The 21,533-nt window shown below is 46.6% G+C and overlaps 1 protein-coding gene across 1 annotated transcript in view; it reads right to left on the bottom strand.

The window, feature by feature from the left end:
* The window catches only part of PLXNA2 (plexin A2), a 283,288-nt gene that overhangs the window by 7,994 nt on the left and 253,761 nt on the right, over positions 1-21,533 (bottom strand). The window contains exons 22-29 of the mRNA XM_077839199.1: positions 18,864-18,930; positions 17,544-17,690; positions 15,714-15,873; positions 14,922-15,025; positions 8,522-8,621; positions 5,758-5,948; positions 4,942-5,111; positions 1,233-1,445 (exon numbers count right to left, since the gene is read on the bottom strand). Of these exons, the coding sequence (XP_077695325.1) occupies positions 1,233-1,445; positions 4,942-5,111; positions 5,758-5,948; positions 8,522-8,621; positions 14,922-15,025; positions 15,714-15,873; positions 17,544-17,690; positions 18,864-18,930 (1,152 nt within the window). The remainder of the gene's footprint in view (positions 1-1,232; positions 1,446-4,941; positions 5,112-5,757; positions 5,949-8,521; positions 8,622-14,921; positions 15,026-15,713; positions 15,874-17,543; positions 17,691-18,863; positions 18,931-21,533) is intronic.

The raw sequence follows: 21,533 nt of genomic DNA, 5'->3' as shown, positions 1-21,533 counted from the left end.
TCTACCATTAAAAAATGCTTACTACTCACTACATTCCTCTGATAGGTGGTCAAAAACCAGGAAGACTATAGGTGACATACCCATCCAACAAGAACACAAGAACAGCTGTATTGGATCAGACCAATGGTCCAGCTAGCCGTGAGTTCTGTCTTCCGACAGCAGTCATGCCAGGTGCTTCAGAGGGAATGAATAGAAGCATCTGCCAGAACCACCTCATTGTCCTCCTGCAAATGCTCCTCTGCCATGAGACCTACACAACACCTGACAGTGGTCAGAAGGCTGGTGTACTGTGACTGCTGCTTATCATACTGACCAGCACCACCTCCCTGTGCTGCCCTTGTCTGTCTGTTGTATTCATCTGGTCCCCTCATCTTATATTTAGGCTGGAAGCTTTTTGGGACTGGGACCATCTTTTTGTTGTGTTTGTACAGCGCCTAGTGCAGTGAGGTCCTGGTTCATGATTGGGGCTTGGCAATAATGATGCTTGGCATTGATTCAGAGGAAGAACGTCACCAGCATCATGTCATCTTCCATCCAAGAGCTCATCGGCTCAAATGCCGTTTAGACCATGGAATCAGGCTACGTTATGCTATGGCTGCAGATCCAGCAATGCACATGTAATGCTGACAAACCCCAGCAGGTGGGATTGAACCTGGGACCTCTGGAGCTAAATGCATGCGCTAAAAGCCACATGCCTCTTAGCTAAGGCTGCAGCAGACTCATTAATCTCTAGATGGTCTAGGTGCCAGTACAGCGGGACAAAGCCCTAGGCGTCAACTTCCTCTATTCCCGGGGGTGCTCGACACCCCACTCCATCCCAGGCCCACCCCCACTCCACCCCTTCCTCCAAGCCCTCACCCCTGCCCCACCTCTTCCCACCCCCTCCCCTGAGCACGCCCCATCCCCGCTCCTCCCCCTCCCTCCCTGTGCCTCCTGCATGCCGCCGAACAGCTGTTCCGCGGCGGGTGGTAGGTGCTGGGAGGGAGGAAGGAGTTGACCAGCAGGGCTACCGGCAGGCAGGAGGCGCCGGGGGGAGGGGCAGAACTTGGCTGCTAGTGGGTGCTGATTTTTTTTCCATGGGTGCTCCAGGGCCGGAGCACCCACGGAGTCAGTGCCTGTGGACAGAGTGCCACACCAAGCAGGCATGGGTTACATACACACTACAATGGTTGACCAGGTGGTGCAATGAGACAGCCACCGCTGCTCCTGACTATGCTCCCACGCTGACCTACCTTTCTACCCAGCTCTTGTAGCTAGGGATATCCTTGGCATAGAGCAATTTGTTGGAGGGGGAGTCCTTGCCCAAGCGGTGTTCTGAGGTGGAACAGGAGTCCATGAAAGTCTGGGCAACGACAGAGAGGCAGGCGTCTGTGATGCTGCCCTTGTGGATATCGAACACAAACTGGGGGTTTTTGATTACGTTCACCCAGAACCGGAGAGGGAGGCTGCAGGAAAACAAAGGAATAAAAATAAGTCACAAACCCTCGAGACAGGAGGGTATCTTTCTTACCTATGTATTTCAGGTCCTGCAATGATCTGCTCAGGGCTGTGCCCCTTCTAAGCACTAAGTGGCAGTAATGGGCCCACACAGTCCGCAATGGTACCCTAAGCAGAGCTGAGCCCATCTCATTACCAAATCCGGTCCAGGCTAGTGACTACTTTTCTTCTCTGATTTTCCAGCCACCCCTTGGCCCAGCCCCTGCTGACCCTGCCCACTCTGGAGTGGCTGCCATTTGACTTGGACTTGTACCACATCACGTGGCAGCTGGACAGGCCAGGGTGCTGAAGCCAAGTGGACTGCAGGAACCGTACTGTAAGGCAGAGAGGAAGCTCTCCATTTTAGTAGAGCCCCCAGCATTTGGCAGTATTGGGTGCTGGGGTTTATGAGGAGGTCCAGGGCAGTCTGTTAGTCAGTGCTGTATCTCAGCGTCCTTTAGAGCGAAGGTGTGGCACTGAGCTGGTGAGGATATAGGGGTGCTACTGGAGTCCCCACTAACAATCCACTGCAGTGAGCAGAATCGAGGGCCTGTTCCCAGCCCATCACCCTGGAAGGAGCACATCAGGTATCTCTGCCTTCCCCCCCTGCCCCCAAATCCTGGGCCTTGGTAATCAAAGGAGAATTATTCTTCCCTTTTCCTTTGGATCTGTAGCAGGATCAAAAACCAGCTGCTGCTTTCTGTTAGCTTTCAAGTCCCAGCTCTCCCTCGCTAGCCAGCTAGCTACAACCAAGGCTTCAGCCTTAACCCTTGGAGCACTGCAGACAAGTTGCTCAATGCCATCGCAGAGCAGAGTCTCTTGTCAACTGCCTCAACCCTCCACTTGCTCCCAATCGCTGCTCTCTGTATGAGGGCCCTGAACTGCTTCCATGCTGACCAGCTCTCCGGCTACTTCCCAGACCCCCCTCAGTCGCCTAAACTGCCTTCCCTCTTCCACCTGTTCTTAACACCTGCCTTCCCCAACATCTCACCCTGCACCCTTCCCAGCTCTCCTGCTACTTCTAACAGGTGACCTGAGTCTACAACCCCAGTTACTAAAGTCTCATAGTTTCCAGCTGGACTCCCCCAGGAGATCTAATGTGGTCTGAGACTTAACCCTTTCCTTTTTCAAAGGAGCTAGGCCTGGAGCATAGGGCTAGAACTCCTGAGTTATACTCTCATCCCTAACGCTGACCCAGTTAATATCTGGGACAAGCCACTTCCCCTCTCAGTGCCTCTATTCCTCTGTCTGACAATGCTCGGCTCTCTCCTAGGGGCATAGCAAGCATTCACGAATGTTTGGAGAGTGCTATGGAAACGTAAAGACATAGTGAAGGCTCAATGTAATGATTAGTTTGAAAACTAGAATTTACACCTCTGCCCTGACTCCTCCTTTGTTCCCATATGCAAAGCTGTACAATGGCTGGGTCCCCATTAGCAGCCAGAACCCATGTGGTTTGATGGCTGTGGTAGAAAAATCTTTGTTGTTCAACACCGTTTCCCTTTATAGCTTTAAGAACTGTCATTTTATTCAGGATTCAAACATTTTATCCTAATAGCTCCTTCTTCTAAAGCTTTCACTAAATTGTTTTTAGCTTCCCACAGCCTTAGCGGGGAATCCGGTTTTTGCACACATGATGATTAGAGGCTTTTTAAATCACGAGGGACTGGTGGAAAAAAAATAAAAAGTCTTCAGGGGGCTACCATTTGTTATGGATTCCCCACACCCCAGGTAAATTTCTAACCCACGGAGCTTTTAATCCTAAAATAATAGCAAAGGCAAAGATATAATAGCTCCAATTGTTTTGAGAACATTGAGTCCAAGCTGAAGTTTGTGTCAGTTGTACACAATTTAAGTGTGAGCTCCACTCATCTGCTCTCTCCTCCCTTCTCCACGGCTCCCGAAGCATTTGGGAAGGAGGAGCTACTAACTGAACTGTCACCTCTGAGCATTAGCAGGCATTCCCCTTTTGATAATTTCATACACCTAAGGTATGGCTGTTAACTACCTGCCTGTATACAACCCAGCCATTTCCAAAATCGCCTCTTCTCATTATTGGAGGGCAGGGGCAGTCTCGGAGCTAAAGAACTGGACTGCGATGCAAGATACCTTTGTTCAGTTCCCAGCTTTGCCACAGTTCCTTTGTCTGTCTTGTCTATATAGACTGTAAGCTCTTTGGGGAAGGAGCTATATTTTATTGTGCACACAGAGGCCTCTGGGAACTACTGGAGTACAAACAACAATTAATAATTCCTACCCCTGGAATGAAAGGAGGGGTCTAGAATTTACACCCAAAACCACATTTGTCTGAGTGGTGATGTGAAAAAGGTTTGTAGGAGTGGTATTAGTTTATCCTATAATAACCCCTAAATAATTTAACAGGCAGTTTCCTGGATGCTTCATACTTAGAAAAATAACCAGATTTTAACAGATTAAAGTTGTAAATGAAAAGGCAAGGAACACTTTGCTTAATTCTCAGTGCCAATTTAGCTCTTTGTTGCACTGTCAATAACCTGTAGCTTCTCTGAGGTCTGAGATCAACAGCGGGACCTGGTGCACAGGTCAGGACTGAGATGCACTGGCAGAGCTGTCTGTGTGGTGGGGGTTCCTGATTTGAATCACAACAGGTCAGAATTGAAGTACATTGTCACAGCAGCAAGGAGGTCCCATAATTGGGACAGCACAGGTACTGGAGGTTTGGATCGAAGAGTATGAGCAAAGCTTTGTGTCAGGGGTGCTTCCTTCCATTATATCTGACGGCAGCCAGAATGTGACAATCACCCCCAAGCACAAAAAATGCAGAAGTTCACTGAAAAGAAAAAGAACAAGCTTTGTGACTCCCAGAGAGAAGGAAAGGGGCAGAGATTTGCACAAAGGTGTGTATGCTGGCATCTTCCGTAACAATGAAAGAAGGGAGTTATGCAGTGGTGAGCTGGAGCCTGTTCGCACCGGTTTGCGCGAACTGGTTGTTAAATTTAGAAGCCGGTTTAGAACCGGTTGTTAAAGAGTTGGGCAAACTCTGGCCCGCAGGACCGTCCTGTCCGGCCCGCCTGAGCTCCTGGCTGTGGAGGCTCCCCTTGAGAATCCCTTTTTACTCTCCCGGCAGCACTCCAGGCCTTTGGCAGCACTTCGGCAGCGGGTCCTTCACTCATGCCCAGTCTTCGGTGGCACTTCGGCGGCGGGTCCCTCAGTGCCGCCAAAGACCCGGAGCGAGTGAAGGACGTACTGCCGAAGACCCGGAGTGACTGAAGGAACTGGTTCTTCAGATTTTGGCAGCTCATCACTGGAGTTATGGCAGCATCAGGTTTATTCGGTGAAGCACATGTGCACTCCGAGCTGCCTCCAATTACACAGACTACGTCCCTCCTCCTCCCGCTCCAAGCCCCAGCCCCAGGAGTCCATTCTTTTCCAGGTTGTGGATAATTGCTCAACAGTAGGGTCCACCCCCACTCCCCATGCTCTTACCAATTGCTCTTCCAGGTGTGCCTCACATCTGTGTCGTGGATGCCGTGCTTATCTGCTTGCTCATCCAGGAAATCGAACATGTATTTTATGGCCAGTGGGAGCGCGCTGCCTCGGTGCACAGTACTGAACAAGGTCTCGAACAAGTCATCCACGAATTTCTGCAGCGTACCCTAATGGGAGCAGCAACCAACGGGGTGATGGGAGGGATATATGCACACTCGGCTAAACAGCAACAGCAGGAGGGGACACCAGATGGTGACACAGGCTATGCACAGCTCCAGAAAGGTATAGGTATAGACCCTATAGGAATACGTAAGGTATATGTAACCTTATAGGAATGGGCTGGCTGAACTTCTGAGGCACATTGGTTTTATTCTTAATGTTAAGCACCTTTTCTTTTGCTTCTGAAATGCAATCTGTGCTATAACCATTGCTGAGGGCACTACAAAAGGATTGCAGATACCCGAGGCTGAGGAGATGGGTAAAGACAGACATTTACAGACATGGTGGCTTTCTTTCAATTTTTAGTGGCATGTAGTGCTAGTGAAAGGATGGAGCATCTAGAAGTTTAGGAGCGATTGCCAGGAAACCAGGGGTCTATTTCTGGCTCTGCCATTGAATTGTTCCGTAACTCCAGGCACGCGTACCCTCTCTGCACCCCCGCTCCCCCTGTGTAAATGGGGATAATGTCCAATTCACAGACAGGTCGCAAAGCTGCATTCATGGACACTGAAGGCTTGAGACAGGGGCTGAGCACTGTGTCTTTGCAGACCTATTTATACATTTTCCAGCCAGACTCTGGTGCATAGTGATTACCTTTGTAGCTAGAAGTCTAGTCAGGTAGATCTCAGACACCATCTTACTGCCCCGGTCGCCCTCCTTCTGGTCTCCATGGTCATGGTTTTTGACTAGATGCCAGACTTTCACTCCACTCTCCAGGTCAGGGGTGATCATGGGTGCTCTGGAGCGGAGGCTGTCTGGGCTGCCTGTGTACCGGAACGTTGAATCTGAAAAGAAGGGAAGAGAAGCCGGTGATGTCCAAAGGAAGCAGCTTCTAACACTTCTCTGTCTCTCCTTAGTAGACCCCCCCTTCACTGGATTATTTGCAGAGCAATTAGATATAATACATTGCAGACACCATTAAAAAAGCAGCATTTGCCACACGTGGCCACACAGGAAAGGGTGTGAGGGGCAGGACTTCGTCTCCGGTGAGGAAGGGTTTAACTCCAGTTGAGCAGCCCCTTGTCCAGGGGAAAGGGTAGGAGAGTGGCTATTTGAGAGAGGGAGGTGGAAGGCTGCCTTTATGATAATCAGATTGGGCACCCGGGGCTGAACAAACCTTTGCTTTCTTGTTCTAAGTACTAACTACATCTGCTGGGTCATCATTCCAACAGCTTGCACTGGTGGTGATGTTGCCTTCTAGGCAAGGACACAGGAGCCTGGTGGTATCTCAGATACCACTGGGAGTAGGTAACTATGTCCATGTGATGACTTTGTGAGGGGTACACTTTTGAATACTTTTTCATGACATCATACCTTTAAAATCTGGCAAGTTTATTTTATACATATTCCTCAAGGTGACGGTGTCATTTCAGAGAACTTGAGCAGCTCAGACTCTCTTATTATATTTTAAAACACCATTTACCCTATCCTCCTCCCTGTATCCCCTGCCCCACCTGATCCAGTCCAGGTCCATGTATGTGTGTGAAATAACAAAAATGAAATAAAACAGAGACTGCACAACACAAGGGAGTACTTGGGGAGTGTCAGTAACAACATGTGGATAGCACACAACTCTTCCTACAGTCATCTGTTACTGCCACAGAGCTCCGTGAGCCCTTTATTCTCATTCAGATTCTGGGACTCTTCCTAATTGGTTAACCTGATTTACTCACACGCAGTCCCATTCAAAGCACAGCCATTACTCACATGCTTAATGTTAGGCACGTGCATGAGTGTCTGCAGGATCAGGGCCTTAATGTCAGCTCTCTGTAAGTCTGATTGCAGATGCCCGGCACAATCCAAACAGGGCAGAAGCTGTGTTATTTTTAAAACAAGTGATGTGGTTAAAATGTAACAAAAGATCAAATTAAGAAGTGACTGAATTAAACAGCAGACCAATGACGGGTTGTATCTGCAGTGTGTGCTTGTATCTTTTTGGCTCCTGTGCAGGCAGGGTTGGGGAGCGGAGGAACGTTAGAACGGCTATACTGGGTCAAACCAAAGGTCATCTAGTCCAATATCCTGTCTTCCGACAGTGGCCAATGCCACTGCTTCCCTGCAGAAGCCCTGATCACAACCCTTCCTGGCGAGCTGGAACAGATTCCTCTTTGGAGCGTGGCAAGAGTGCTCCCCTAATCACCCCGCTCACTGAGAGTGATACGAGGTGCTTCAGTTCCCCAAGGAAATGTATTATCCTGGTTCCACCCACACACTATCCATTGAGCCTGTGGCCTGGGGCAGAACATTCTGGTGAGACTATCAGACCAGCACACTCTCTCTCTCTCAAATACTTGCTTTGCTGTGGCCAACTCAGCCTCCCAAGTCTCCACTCGCCTTTCCCAGTACCAGAAAGAGTTAAGGAGATCAGCGCAGGGAAATATAACAGTTATTACAAAAGTTGCTAAAGTTTCATCCCTGATTAATACGCAGAAAAATATGAATATTCCAGCCAATTTAATTAAGGCACGGGGGAGAAAGGAGGGGGAAAGGCTGGGAAGCATCTAGTAATTCTATTTTTAAACATGCGCTGTACTGATGCATAATATGGAAAGTAAATCTGCATCTTCATTTGCATTTTGTCTGCACAATTAGAATTATTAATATTAACGTGAGCAAAGATCATGCATACTTGTAGTTGACAAATGCTCTTGCACCTGATGGTGATGAACAAGCATTGGCATTACTTCCCCCATCTGGGTCCCCTCCCCACTCCACCTGAAGAACAAACGGAACTAAGAACTCTGACTTGGACTGATTTTTATAGGTGGCAAACAACCCCTGCTATGGTGCACAGAGCCACAATACTGTTCTGCTAGCTGGAGGGTCTCACACCATTCAGATGGCTCTGCAGAACTCTTCCGTGATGGTACCTGGAATAAAGATTTTGAGAGCCAGGAAACTGGGAAAGGAGGTGGGTCTGTCAGGAGAGCTATCTTTGGCTAAACAGTTTGTAGAACGAAAGAGCTGAAAAAACCTTTGTGCCAGGGACTTCTCCACCATCCTTTATGAAGGTGTATTATTATTACTGTGTATACAATGCTATAAATATGCACCTGGCATCTAACAGACTCAATTATTCAGACTGTAAACTCTTTAGGGCATTGTCTGTAAAATGCCTACCCATACTGCTATGCAAATAATAACTAACATTCCCAATTCCCATGTGTGTAAAATCTTGCATGCTGAGTTAAGAATACTCTCACTTGTTGATTGGAACTAAGCAAAATGACGAGCTGAGACCAAAAAGCTTGTTCCACTAATGATTCCAGGCTGGAGTCTAAAGAGGAGTCTAGCAATGGAAAAGTCGGGTCACTGCCTATGAGCCCTTATATCCCCAGCACTTAACCCTGCTTCTTACCGTATCTACTAATGGAGGTTCGAGATATGCTGGCAGAGGCGGGAATGTTATAAGAGGAGGTCTGTTTAGGAACGAGAGCCACCACAGAGCGGTCTGACACCTGGTAAGGCAAAGAGACAGAAGAAAGCAGGTGAGTGAGATTAGACCACCAGGAGGTGGTGATACCACCTTTGGAATGTAGAACAGTGCCTGCTAAGTAGCAGACACTGAAGGCTGAAAGTTTTAGAATCCAGACTTTGCAGGGAGCTAACAAAATGACACCTTGTTCAAGACGACAAGGGGAAAAAAACCGAATCCCACTAGCCTGCTCTGTTTTCTTAACACAAGAGAGACACCCCTCTTTATCTTGTTGAGTCCTCTGCTGGATTCAAGCCCCTGAAGGAAAGGGATGATAAATGAAGACATATTGAAGACATTTTTGGTCATTTTGATTTAAGATTACATTTTATCCAATAAAATGGAGAATCTCAAGAATTGTTGCGATCCAATTAAAGTCGTAACGCAAAGGGAATAAAACAGCTATAATAATGTTATGGACCATAAAACACTCTTATTAAACCATTTTTTTATTTTAACCATTTTTATGAACTTTAAAAGTTTGATTTACAGCTGAACAAGTCATAAAACTATCTTTCAGAATCTTAAATTGTCGGTCCCTCTATTACACCAAAAAAGGATTAAACGCTGGAAACTCAAACTATAAATGAACATTAGTGCTAATGAGATTCTGTTATAGCAAGTTTTAGTGGCAGCATTTAATTTTACCCTCCCTATAAATCTAACAGTCATTGGAAGTTTTTAACTTATCTTCATTAATTAAGAATCTACAGATTTCAATTTAACAGACCTTAGCATTTTTTAAATTCTGAACTTATGATGCAGTATGGCAGGGGAATAGGAAAGTGAACCCTACAGTATCTTCAGGTTGATGTGCTTTCTAGGGCTTAGCCAGTGATTTCCCTGAGGAGGGTGATGGGTTACACAAAGAAAACATCCCCTCCTTACCCCAAATTATCTGTCCCCTAGGTCTAAATACCCAATTTGCCAGCTAGGGTGCATTATTCCATAAATCTGGATACTGGTCTGAGTAGGTGCTGCCCTGGAGAACTTATTAAGGACTCCTCTTCTTCTTATGCAGTGACACCCACTCATCTATCATCTCTCCACCAATCACTCTGGATCTTCTCTCTTCATGCTGGTCTTGCTCTGACCAGGCGGCATATCGGATTCTCTCTCTTGGATGGGTAAAATGAGCTCCTTACTCTTCCTCCTAAACCCCTCTCCCCACTTCCATTTTCCTGCACTATTCTTCACACCACCTCCCTCCCTGTCAGCCTCACCATCTTGCACACTCATCTTTGACTCCCCACTCCCTGCATACATCCAGGCTCTTGCCACATCTTGCCACTTGGCTCTCCACGCCATACTGAAAATCTGACCCTTTGATTCTGCCCCTGCAGCCAAAACACACGCCTGGGCCCTGGTCAACCCCTCGTCCCTTATGGGCTCCCCTACACCCTTATCTCTTCCGTCCACTCTGTCCAAAATGCAGCGGCTAAAATGACCTTCATCACTCAATCAGCCCGTCATTCCCTCCTTTGAAGATCACCAGTGGCAGCCTAATACAAGTCTAAGCTTCATTCTCTGCAAGCTCCTGCACGAGCTCTGTTCGAGCCTCCTCTTGGATGCACTCCTCCTCCACATTCTAACCCCTCCTAAAGACTCCCTGTTTTTGCAAGGTCCAGAGACTTTAGACCTACGCTGATTGTCACATTAGAGGAGACGCAAGCAGCATGGCTTAGACAACAACTTAGATTATAAGCTCTTTGGGGCGGATTGCATTCGTTGTTCTGTGTTTGTACAGCGGCTAGCACAATGGAGCCCTGATCCATGACTGGAGGCCTGTAGGTGTTACTGCCATACAAATGACAACCCCAGTGCAAGGGGGTGCAATACTGCCTGATGAGACAGAAAACTAAGCTTCTGACCACACGTGGTCACTATGGAACCGTGAGCACCCTCCCTGAATATAGGTGGAGTCACAGTGATATTGAGGTCGAACTCCAACTGGGATGATTACATTCCACCTCCCTAAATTCCCCCTGCAGTTTCATACTGAAGGTAGTTTGAATAACTACTGCCAGTGCAAAATAGCTGGCACATTCCACCTTAGCTTCAGGAAAATGAGCTCTAATGTATAATGATCTGTAAAGTGCTTTGGGATCCTTCAGGATGAAAGAAGTGATATAAATGTCAGTTATTATTATTATTATTAATAATAATACGGCTTCATGTTACACCCAGCAAAAATGAAATATTTCTATTTGACTAAGTACAACACTTCACACCTCTGTTATTTCCCCTCTTCTCCCCCCGTTCCTCCCTCACTTCTCCCAATTTATTAAGTCACTGGAAGCAACAATCAAGTGGTGATATTATTTTCTTAGGCTGTTATTAGCTGCCACTTTGGTTTAATTTCACAAAAGTGAAATCTAAGCATTCCAGTGCAAGGAATACAAAGGAAGCTCTGGATTTTCACACAAAGAATCAATATTTTCCAGGCTGCTGTGGTTGGATACGGTTTCATCAGAGCTGTAGTTAACTAGGAGAGAAGTATTAAAAATTCCACACATATAGAGGGAGCACTCTTGCCCTCTGAAGCTTGGGCAGAATGACTCGTCAGCTAAAAAGCACCAGTGTACAAATTAGAATCAGATGTAACATACTTTCCTTTCCCATTCTGCCCTGCTGCCACCACACTCCTATAGAACCCTGGAAACACATGAGAAATTGGCTGACTTTTTTTTTTTTTTACAACTTTACAAATATTCTGGTTCTTCCACTGGCTTGAAACATGCTATGTGAAACCCCTTTAAAAATAATGGTAAAAAACAGAGTGGGGAGAACAACAGACAAGATATCCAGCAAATACCTTCTTTACTGACATGGCCTGGCAAGGATACCAGAGCAGCTAATGAGCTCCAGCTTTGGACATTCCGTAGCCAAACCACTATAGGTGTCCGAATCTCATCTTCCATATGCATTTTCCCTGGCTGTTGCTAATTTTTCATTTAAAAAATAGTCTTCTAATCTCTCAGCCCTTCCAGCCTCCCAGTGAGTGATGTCTCTTCATGGTTTGCTACCTCCGAGTTAACCCTGCACAAGCCATTGTAAATCACTTGATGTTAAATTCCGAGTGCTTCATTTGTCTTGGGTAAATCTGTGTGAGCATATCCTACAGAGTTTAACAGGGATAGATAGGGTTCTACAGAAATGTTGTAGGATTCTACAGAAATTCTTCTAAAAGCCCTAGAGAATTTAACAGAGAACGAGACCTTTTCTACAGGTATTTTTAAGCCAGCATACAGAATTCAGCAGCAGGGATACAGCTCGCTATTCAATTCTATAACACATAATAATTCTATAACATTATTCAAAAATAATCTATAGAAAGCTGATCATTTCCTATTAAATTCTATTTGATTTTTCCATACAGGGGATGCTTGTGAAAATCAGATTAATGATTTAATGGGTAGACAAAGACAATCAGCTGATTATGATGTAGGTGGGACGTTATCATAAAAAACCCAGAAAAAAATATATCTTGCCTTGAAGAGCTGATGAAGAAATGTGGGATTAAGAGAAAGACTTGGAATTAAATCATCCAGCTAATAATAAATGATTGCTGATACTGTCCAAAAAACTAGAACCTGCAGCTGTACCACCTTAAAGCATGATCATACTAAGCAGGAGTAAGGCTGGATTAGTTCTTGGATGGGAGACCTCCACAGAATACAGTACTTAGAAGCTGCAGGAATTGTGTCAATTGTGTTGGCAATTCACCGATCCTTTTGATTCAGTGTCCCAGTATAGAGGTAAGGGGCTTGTCGTTCAGCTAACACTTCCAGCATGTCCTAGTACTCAGGAGATTGGGTTTCTACCCCTACCTCTGCTTCAGTTTCCCCATCTGTAAAATGGGGATAAAAACAGTGACCTTCCTTGTAAAGTGCTTTGAGATCTACTGATGAAAAGTGTTATACAAGAGACAGGCATTATTATTTAAAGCAAGATTCTGACCACTCATGGGTCCTGAAGATGCCATGGCACTTCTGCCAGAGTCAAGGTGTTAGCTCTGCTATCTTAGCCAAATTACAAGGCCACACAAAGAGTCAGTGGCAGAGGCAAAATGCTCAGTCTACTAGCCAATGCTGCCTCTTAAAAAGAGCACAAAGGAGCATCACATGCAACATATTTGCAGCATGATGTGCACAGCAGAAACAGCAAATGCTGCTGCAGACATCAACTGCACATCTCCCCACACAGCACACTGCATCTTCAGATCTCAGCGTAACATTGCTTCACCCACGGGAAAGAACAGGTTGAACATTTCAGAACCATACAAACGTCTGATATGAAAGGCAGGGTGGCTTTGTGGAGGTAGCTCTTATTTTCACTAGAAATGGGCCGGGACAACCCTTTGGGAAAGTTTGGATCTGACCTTTGTGGCTTGGGCCCATTATTATGATTTTTTAAAAATCAAACTGGTTCTCCCCTCCCTACTTGCCTGCTGATCACAAGTTCCCTCACTCCTCCCCACCTTCTCTGATTAATCACTTCTTTTGCGCTCACACTGTCTTGGTGCACATCTATACCGGAGCTGGGGGTGTAACTTCTAGCTTGTGTAAACACTCTCATACTGGCTTTGATTGAGCTGTGGTGTTAAAAATAGCAGTATAGGTGCAATGATGTAGGTGGCAGGCTGAGCTAGCTACCCTGAGTACAATCCCATCTGAGACCCGAGGCACATACTCTGGCATCTAGCCCATCCTGCTGCAGCTACATGGCTATTTTTAGCACACTAGTTCAATCAAAGTGAGCACATGGACCTCAGGATACATGGCCCAAGCCCATCCTGAATTGTGCTTGCCAACTTAAAAGCCAGCTGTGGTGGTTGTATCTGTGATGCGGACACCAATCTGCTAGGAACTGAGCTAAGACCCATGAAACTCATTTCAAAGAGAGGCCACTGAATAGCCACGAGATAAGTCACCTTTAACAAACAAGCAAAGTAAAAAGGGAAAGGTTTCTGTTCAAAAGGCAACTGGCTAGTACCTCATGGAAAGATCTGCTTCTCTTGAGAAACCATTCTGCTCAGAAAGAGAAGTATCCTCGTACTACACGCCAACCTCCTTTCTTCTAGTGACTAATTAGGAGGGTTACTCCAAGGTACATTGAAGCTACAGGAAGGCTATGGACAGGTCCATTGGGGTACAATACAGAGCGCTGGGTTTCAAGAACAATGCCTCTACTAACTGGAAATCAGTTTCACGGGTGGTTGGATACAGTTACACTCCAGCACATTCCAGCATGTGGTGGACAGATGGACCTGGCTGAGTACGTACCTTTATCTCTCTCTCTGACCTACCATAATTAACACTTCCTAGCTGCTCAAGTCTCACCCAAGGCAGGCTGTGCTTGGCTGGTGTCATTAGCCTAACAGCAGTCAGAGACGGAAAGAAGCTTGTAGGTCATCTGATTCATCCTGGTCACTGTGGAATGCAACATCTCCTATAGCATTCTGACCAGTCTAGTTTCAAATGACTCCAGTGAAGGGGCTCCTGATGCTTCTCTTGGGAGACTCATTCCAGAGCTTAACATATTCCACCACTTCTCGATTAAGAAACATTTCCCAGTGTTCAGGTTTATGTTTACAGTGCTTGGGGCTATATTCCCTTAACTGGCGGCACACTCCTCTGTGACTGCCTTTAATTTTGAAGCCATGCGATTGCTGTGCAGGACACAGGGTGATGGCGACGTCCCCTTGTTCCTAAAAAACTAGTTGCCTTTGTTATCCCCTGAATGAGAACGGAGAATCAACATGTAGGAAGATTGAGAGTGAGAAACTGGAAGAGACAAGTCGTCCATGTATCTCGGTGCCCCGCCTCACTGGATCAGGCGGCTAATCTGCCCCCATGGTGCCTGGTGGCCTATCGACGATGCTTCAGAGACAGAAACCCCTCTCCCTTCCTATACTGCCCTCCCCTTTCTCTCACTTAGGCTTCCATTTCCAGGCCTGGGTCTCTGACATGATAGCCCCCTGCAGCCCCCACATCTTTAACAGTGACAGTGCAGCCCTCTCTCTGCATACCCAGTCTATCTGGTGAGAGAGGCTGGCATTTTTAATTTAGTCAATTTTCAACTCTGCTAGTTTCTGTAAGATGTGCGTCAGGGCTGCTTTCTTGTCTAATGCACGAGCACACTGAACCATTCTGGTTTATCATAAGAACGTGACCTCCCTGTCTGTCTTGTTAGACGAGACGCCGAGGAATTAAATTTCTGCTTTTCTTTCCCTTCCGCTTGGCTGCTTTCTGGGAGCTCTGCGTCAGGGATGGTTTCTTACCTGATAATGCATCAGGGTGTTTAACCGCTTCCAGTCGCCCTCAATCTTGGTGGTGATGTCTTCATCCTGCAGGACCACGCGAGCTATCCGGCCCTGGCGCCACTCTGCAGGGAAGGCAAGAGCAAGCAGACATGATGGTCAGGGATGAAAAGACACCTGCCTCTTCTGTCCACATCAGTCTCATGTGACATTGTATGAGAGATGAGTCTCTCAGAGGCTAAGCTCCCAGGAAGGGGTGTTCAACGAAAGGGCTGACTTCTGCTCTTGATTATTCCTGTGAAGCCCTAGGGAAGTCAATGTGGGTTGCTTCCTTGCATCTAAGAGCAGAATTTTCCCCAGGGTGGGGGAATGTAATTAGATTTTGGGGTGTTGATCTGAACCACGGGTCCCCTCCAACACTACTGTCAATACATGGCTGTGGAGGTGGCTTGTGTAAAAAGCTGAAGGTGGTCTAAGGTGTCAGTCACTTGCTCACTGGGCAATTGCTCCACGAAGACAGCTTTCTGGGGGACATTAACAGGGTCTGCAGAGTGCAATGGCTAAGACAGGTCAAGAGTCTGACCCAGTGTTGTGTCCTGCAGAAACAGCATCTCCGAGGGGTGTAGTGTGTGTTTGTGGGGGAGGTAAGGATAGAGCAAGTGTGCACAAAGCGAGCCATCCTGGCTCTAGCCAATGCGATCAGCTTCCTGAACATTACAAATCTCTCTGAGAACTACCCCAATACTGGCTACTTCTCTAACTCTCCCCCCGCCACCTCCCCGCCCACTTCTCACAGGGCAGGGTTGCTCTTACCCAAGTCCATGTCGACAGCCCTTGGCCTTTGGGAATAGGGGACATTTTTGTACACTGCATCCAAAATCTTCTCTTTGACCTGAGTGATGGTGTCGCAGTTCAGCACCTTCACGGGGATCTCTGGGCTGTTCTCGTTATCGGGGTTCACACAGTTCAGGATCTAGAGAGGGAGAAGACCCAAACGGCTCTCAAAAGGGCTTGAGAGAAACATCCAGCATAACAGTGATAACATTCATCATGGGTCAGAGACACTTAACGCTGAATTCCCCTGAAAAGCCAGTCTCTGCATTGATATCACAGCTGTTGTATCTAGAGTCTCCTTGGGAAACTCATTAAACTAAGAGTGTTGGATCATATTAAAAAAGTTCTGTATTAAAATCACAAATGAGTTTGATTCCCCATAGTTCAAATTCCAGGGTATTCACTAATTAAGAGGTCTCTTGGTTTTTGGTACTGTTTCTCTCCCTCTATGTGTGAAACTTGCAAGCTACTAATTGTGTTAGTACATTCTAAGACAGAGTCTGTTCTCAAAGCAATTCTTTGTAACAACAACCACTCACACAGAGAGAGGCTCAAAACAATACTCTGTAACAACAGAAACAGCACCCAGAGACTCTCCGCCCTTTTGTTGTATTAATCTTGCTTTGTTAACAATTGTGATTAAAATAGAGATAGAGGATGTATGTGGATGGATGCTTGGTGTGGATAATAACTGAATGAGCAGGGAGGTGCCAGCCTAAGAATCCAGTGTCCATTGGCTGAAGAAGGCGTCAAGTGGAAATAACCAGAGGACCCCCAGAGGGCAGACTGGAATCCACCCAACAGCCTCAAGAATGGGTGAACCAAAGAACAAGATAACATCTGGCAGCACGGAGCCGTCAAAGGAATGTGCCATCTGCTGATTGATTCAGCAACAGCATGATGAAGCAATTCCCATAGACTGGCATAGGAAGAAATTCCTATAAAAAGGGACTCTAGAAAGTGAGAACTTTGGGGTCTGATTCTGCAAACCAACTTCCAGGAGCATCAGATGAGCATCTGACAAGGCCCTGCTCCCTCCTCATGTCCAGGCCACCTGGCCAATGGGTTGGCATGAGCAACTCTAAGGCTGGTAACTATGATGCTAACCTTGCAGAACCTGTGTGTGTGTGTGTATGAATGAATGTGTGAATAAATATGAAATTGAATGGAATGTTATAGCTATAACTAACTGCTTACTATGATTCTTTCTGTATTCACAATAAATGTGGCATTTTGCCTTTTCCCCTTTAATAAGATCCTGCTGGTTTTTATTTTATTGGTATAACAAGAGTTTCAGGGTGTCCCCTGGAGTTATGTTTTGGGGAGGGCAAGGGCATGGGGAGCTATAGATAGATTTAAAAAAGGATGACAAGGGTCTGTCATGCCACATGTAAACCCTGATTTTCCAAAAACTTTAGCAGCCCGGGCTGTTTCCACACAATCTGCACAAGCAAGTTAGGTACATACTTAATTTGCACATGGCCCTGGCACCCTGAGCTTTTGAAAATCGGGCCATAACATTACATGCACTTATGTCCCACAGATTATTGCACACTCAACGCTTGTGGTCCACAATGTTGGAGTATGGGTTGAGCCAGCTGAGAATTTGGGCCATAAAATTGTGTACTTCTTGCTTGTGCTTTCGATGAAGGACCAATTCTGACATGACGCAGCTAGTTCTACCCTGGGGCATCAGGGCTGCATATATCCTGCCCTTCCTGTACAGCTTCTTTTAACTTACAGGAAGTCACTTACAGCTGGAGATGACGCGTACAGTTCAAAGCTGGGTCCCACGGACAGCCAACTCACCAATGTTTTGTACTCAATTTGCTGCCGGATCAGCTTGTCCTCACTCAGAGAATAGCGTGCCTCCCCTGTGATGGCATCGATAGGGCCCTTCTCCATCTGCTGCTTGATGGCACAGTACAACATGAAGAGCGGCTCCCCAGCGCACTCCTGTTCGACAAGACACACAGAAAAACAAAATCTAGGTGAAGGTGCCTCTTTGGCAGGGCCTTATCCTAATACATATGCTTAACTTTAAGCAGATGCACGGTCCCACTGGCTGAATCTTAACAACCAAAGTAAGTGTTTGCAGGTCTGTGGCCCAAAGCAGCACTTGGAGAGGAAAGCCAATGCCAAGGGGCCATTACTCAATGTGGGCATCATCTGTGGCTTGCCTCCCCAGGGCTGGAGAGAAGGAATCTGAGGGTATGTCTACATTACAGCTGCTACAGTGGCACAGCTATGGTGCTGCAACTATGCCACTGTAGTGACATAGTGTAGACTCTTCCTATGTCGCTGGAAGGGGTTTTTCTGTCCACGTAGCGAATCCACCTCTCCAAGACGGCAGACGTCTTCTGTCAACCTAGCTGCCTCTACACTGGGGGGTTAGGTCGACCTAACTACGGCGCTCAGGGTGTAAAATTTTTCACAGTCCTGAATGATGTAGGGAGAGGAGTTGTTTGGGGGTACTCCAGAGGGTACAGCTAGGTGAAATGGGATTACACAGAGCAAGGAAAGTTACACTGAACAGTAAGGTGGGCACATTCCCCATTAGAGAGATCCAACAGGCTGTGCACAGTGCTTCAGGGAAGCGGTAGAAGCTCCAGGACCTGGGTTATTTTACATTACGCTGAACAAAGCAGTCAAGAGTTTACTGTAGGGAACTACACTTTACTGGGTGGGGCATGGACTAGATGACACAGGCAGGTCTTTTTCTGAGGTGTGAAAGCCTCCTATGTGTCAGGGCTCACTGACGGATGGCAACGGTACTCTGTTCCTTCAGCTGAGTGGAGACAGGGAGACATGCACCAGGCATGCTTCCTTGCAGGCTTGTCATCCATACAACATTTCAGATGTGCAACATGCAACCTCAGGGTTGAACAAAGCCAAGCACGGAGATGGTTAGCTGAGACTCAGCTAATTTAACTACAGCTCCAAATGCACAGAACACAGGTCTTATTTCCAGATCTCTGCTCTGCTATTGTCTCCCCCTTACTTTGGGTCTTGTCGGGCATTTTAAAGGCTGGAGTCACCCACTAGGTCTTGGGCAGGAGGAGAGCTGGGGAAGCGTAAGGAGAATGGGTAAAGGAGGAAGAGGATCGCTCCACTCAGTCTCCCCCTCACCTTTAAGAATTTATGGAGGAGGAAGGCAAACCAGTTAGTCAACATCTTCTCAGCCACAGACTCGGTCCTAGAAAAAGACAAGAGGACATTTCATCATGTCTATTTAAAAAAACTCAAAACAAACGACTGCCCTTCACACCAGTGACCCCGCATCTCAATAGTGCGGGAGAGCTGGAAAGTTGAAAACCAACTATGGACAAAAGCAAAACCAACTGCTTGGCCTAGTCTCACCCTCTCAAACTGAGTGAGGTATCACAAGTTACAGACTCACAGCACCCCTTAGCAGGTAGGGCTGCACTTTTCCCACAGGCCTTTGGCCATGTGACCATCTTCTGATCACCATCTCTGAGTGAACAGTGCACATCTGGAGCACAAATTCAAAACAGCATTAAGACTCTGCACTGGAGGATCTGGCATCATGGTCCCTCAGCCCTGCCCCCTCCCACATTTAGCTGACAAGTGTATGTAGATTGTTCAGGAACAGAAAGGAATAAAGACCAGCTGACAGCCCGTCATGAGCCACTCTGACAGGGATGCCTGGTGGCACTTTTAACTCCTTGCACGTGGTGCAAATTATACCCTATGGCTCAGTAAATCACTGGAATTTGCAGTGGTTGCTGGCAATCAGGGACAGCAGAGTGACAATGGCAAGGGAAATTGCAGCTTTCTCCGCAGCCCCACCCAGCATTCTCTCCCCACATTGTGCCCAAGATTATCTCTAATTTAAATACAATGGCTCCTAATGATAGTTTTTAATGCTGGCTCTGCAGGATTGCTGGTCTCTCTTTAAAGAAACACTGTTCCTTTTCTTGGAAGTGGGGAAATGCTTTTGAAAGCAGCACTGGACAGGTGACAGGACGAGGGGCCCCCTCATCTATGAGACCCTGAACTGTGCTGCCAATGTGTTCAGACATGGCTGTCAGGCAGGCTTCCAAGAAGTGGCTGTTGCTAGCATGGCTCTAGATCAGTGGACAAGGATGTTTCTTTTGTTGCCAGCTGTGCTAGCTGAGAATGTGTTGTAAATGAATCCCCGTCCTCGGGGGTCCAGCGCTCTGTGCACTAGGACTTTTCTGATCCTGCCCGGCATTACTCTCAGGCTGCCCTTAGTGCTTGGGATTAGCCCCAATTTCAGCGATCGGGTAACAGCAACTGCTGGGCCTGAAACAAACAAGCAGCTGCCCTTCGAAGTGCCCACTCCATCTTGCAAAGCACGGCTTTCCTTGTCTAGACAGGGGGTGCATGTCAGTGCAGCTGGTCACTCGCCGTAGCCTCAGGCTGTGTCTACAATAGCCACACTTCTGAAAAGTCTCCCACCCTTGCTTGGGGCGGCTAGTACAGAGAGTACTCCAGGCAGCGAGGGGCATTTAATGCATCACAGCTCTGCTCTGAATGGGTCTGAGCAGCCCAGTGCATGACTAGCCTTGCCTAGACCTGTGCTATCAGCAGCAGAGCAGCACCGGTAATGAATTAGGGGCCCTATTTTTGCCAGTGTAAACAATGCTGCAGGCGCTGTTTAGAGCAGGGCATTAAAAATCAGTAGTGTGGAGTCATAACTAGAGATGCACCATAGTCTAGTCTAGTGGACGGGGAACTGAACTGAGACTCAGGAGACCTGGGTTCTAGTCCTATATCAAATGCTGATGGGGCTGCCGTGTGACCCTCTTTGGGTCACAGCTTCCTCTCCCTCATTCAGTCTGTCTAGTCAGACTGTGAGCCCTTTGGGTCAGACACTGCCTCTCACCATGTGTCTGTATAGTTCCCAGCACTCTCCAGCTCTTACTGTAAAACAGATGACACTACTAATGTAAGAGGGTTTGTGCTAACAGCAAAGCTTGTTGAATAATAAACAGAAGTTACAGTATTTCAGCCATCAAAAGCAATGAGTTCTATTTGCAAGGACACCAGGAGTTATATTATCATCAGTATAAGACATCTGGAGGGTATTCATGAAAATGTCTGTAAATCCCCAAATAACTGAATCACAAATGATTAATTGTCTGAAAATTCATGCTGGAAAGTGCCACCATATTCATTGTTCTTCTGTTTAAAATTTATCAGACATCCAATCAAAGAGGAGAAACAATAGCACGTGACTTAGGCAACAAACCACCAGCCACGAATAAAGAAGAGCCAGTAACAAACAGTCAAATCAAACAGCAGGAGAACACCACAGAACAGACAAGTATTCCTCCAGACTGTTTGGTGAATATTAACATGGGAGGAAAAAAACCAGGATCTATCTGGGAAATGTTTGCTCATTGGGAAAGGGCTAACTTCCTAATGAATATTATTAACATAGGGCATGACCAGTTCTTGTAAGTTACATTCTGCATTAAACTGAAATTAACATACCGTCCCTCTTGAAGCTACAAAAATAAGCAGGTGAAACAGCTGTGTGGCACAACTGTGTTATAACATGGTTTCTTCTTACCTGTGTGGACAGAACCTACCCCTTGCGCCATGCCATAGCCCTGTTAGGGAACTGTGTTCTAACCCTGACAGATACACAACTATAATACTTCACGCTTATACAGTCAAAAAAATTGAGAACAAACATTTCATTAACCCCTTAACTATTGCTGACGGTACCAGAATGTCCCAACATTCCACTGACTCGATAAAAGAAAAGGAGGACTTGTGGCACCTTGGAGACTAACCAATTTATTTGAG

This window comes from Eretmochelys imbricata, chromosome 21 (assembly GCF_965152235.1).
Source record: "Eretmochelys imbricata isolate rEreImb1 chromosome 21, rEreImb1.hap1, whole genome shotgun sequence".
Classification (NCBI taxonomy): domain Eukaryota; kingdom Metazoa; phylum Chordata; order Testudines; family Cheloniidae; genus Eretmochelys; species Eretmochelys imbricata.
The sequence above is the reverse complement of the archived record's forward strand: the minus strand, read 5'-3'. Positions and strand labels throughout refer to the sequence as shown.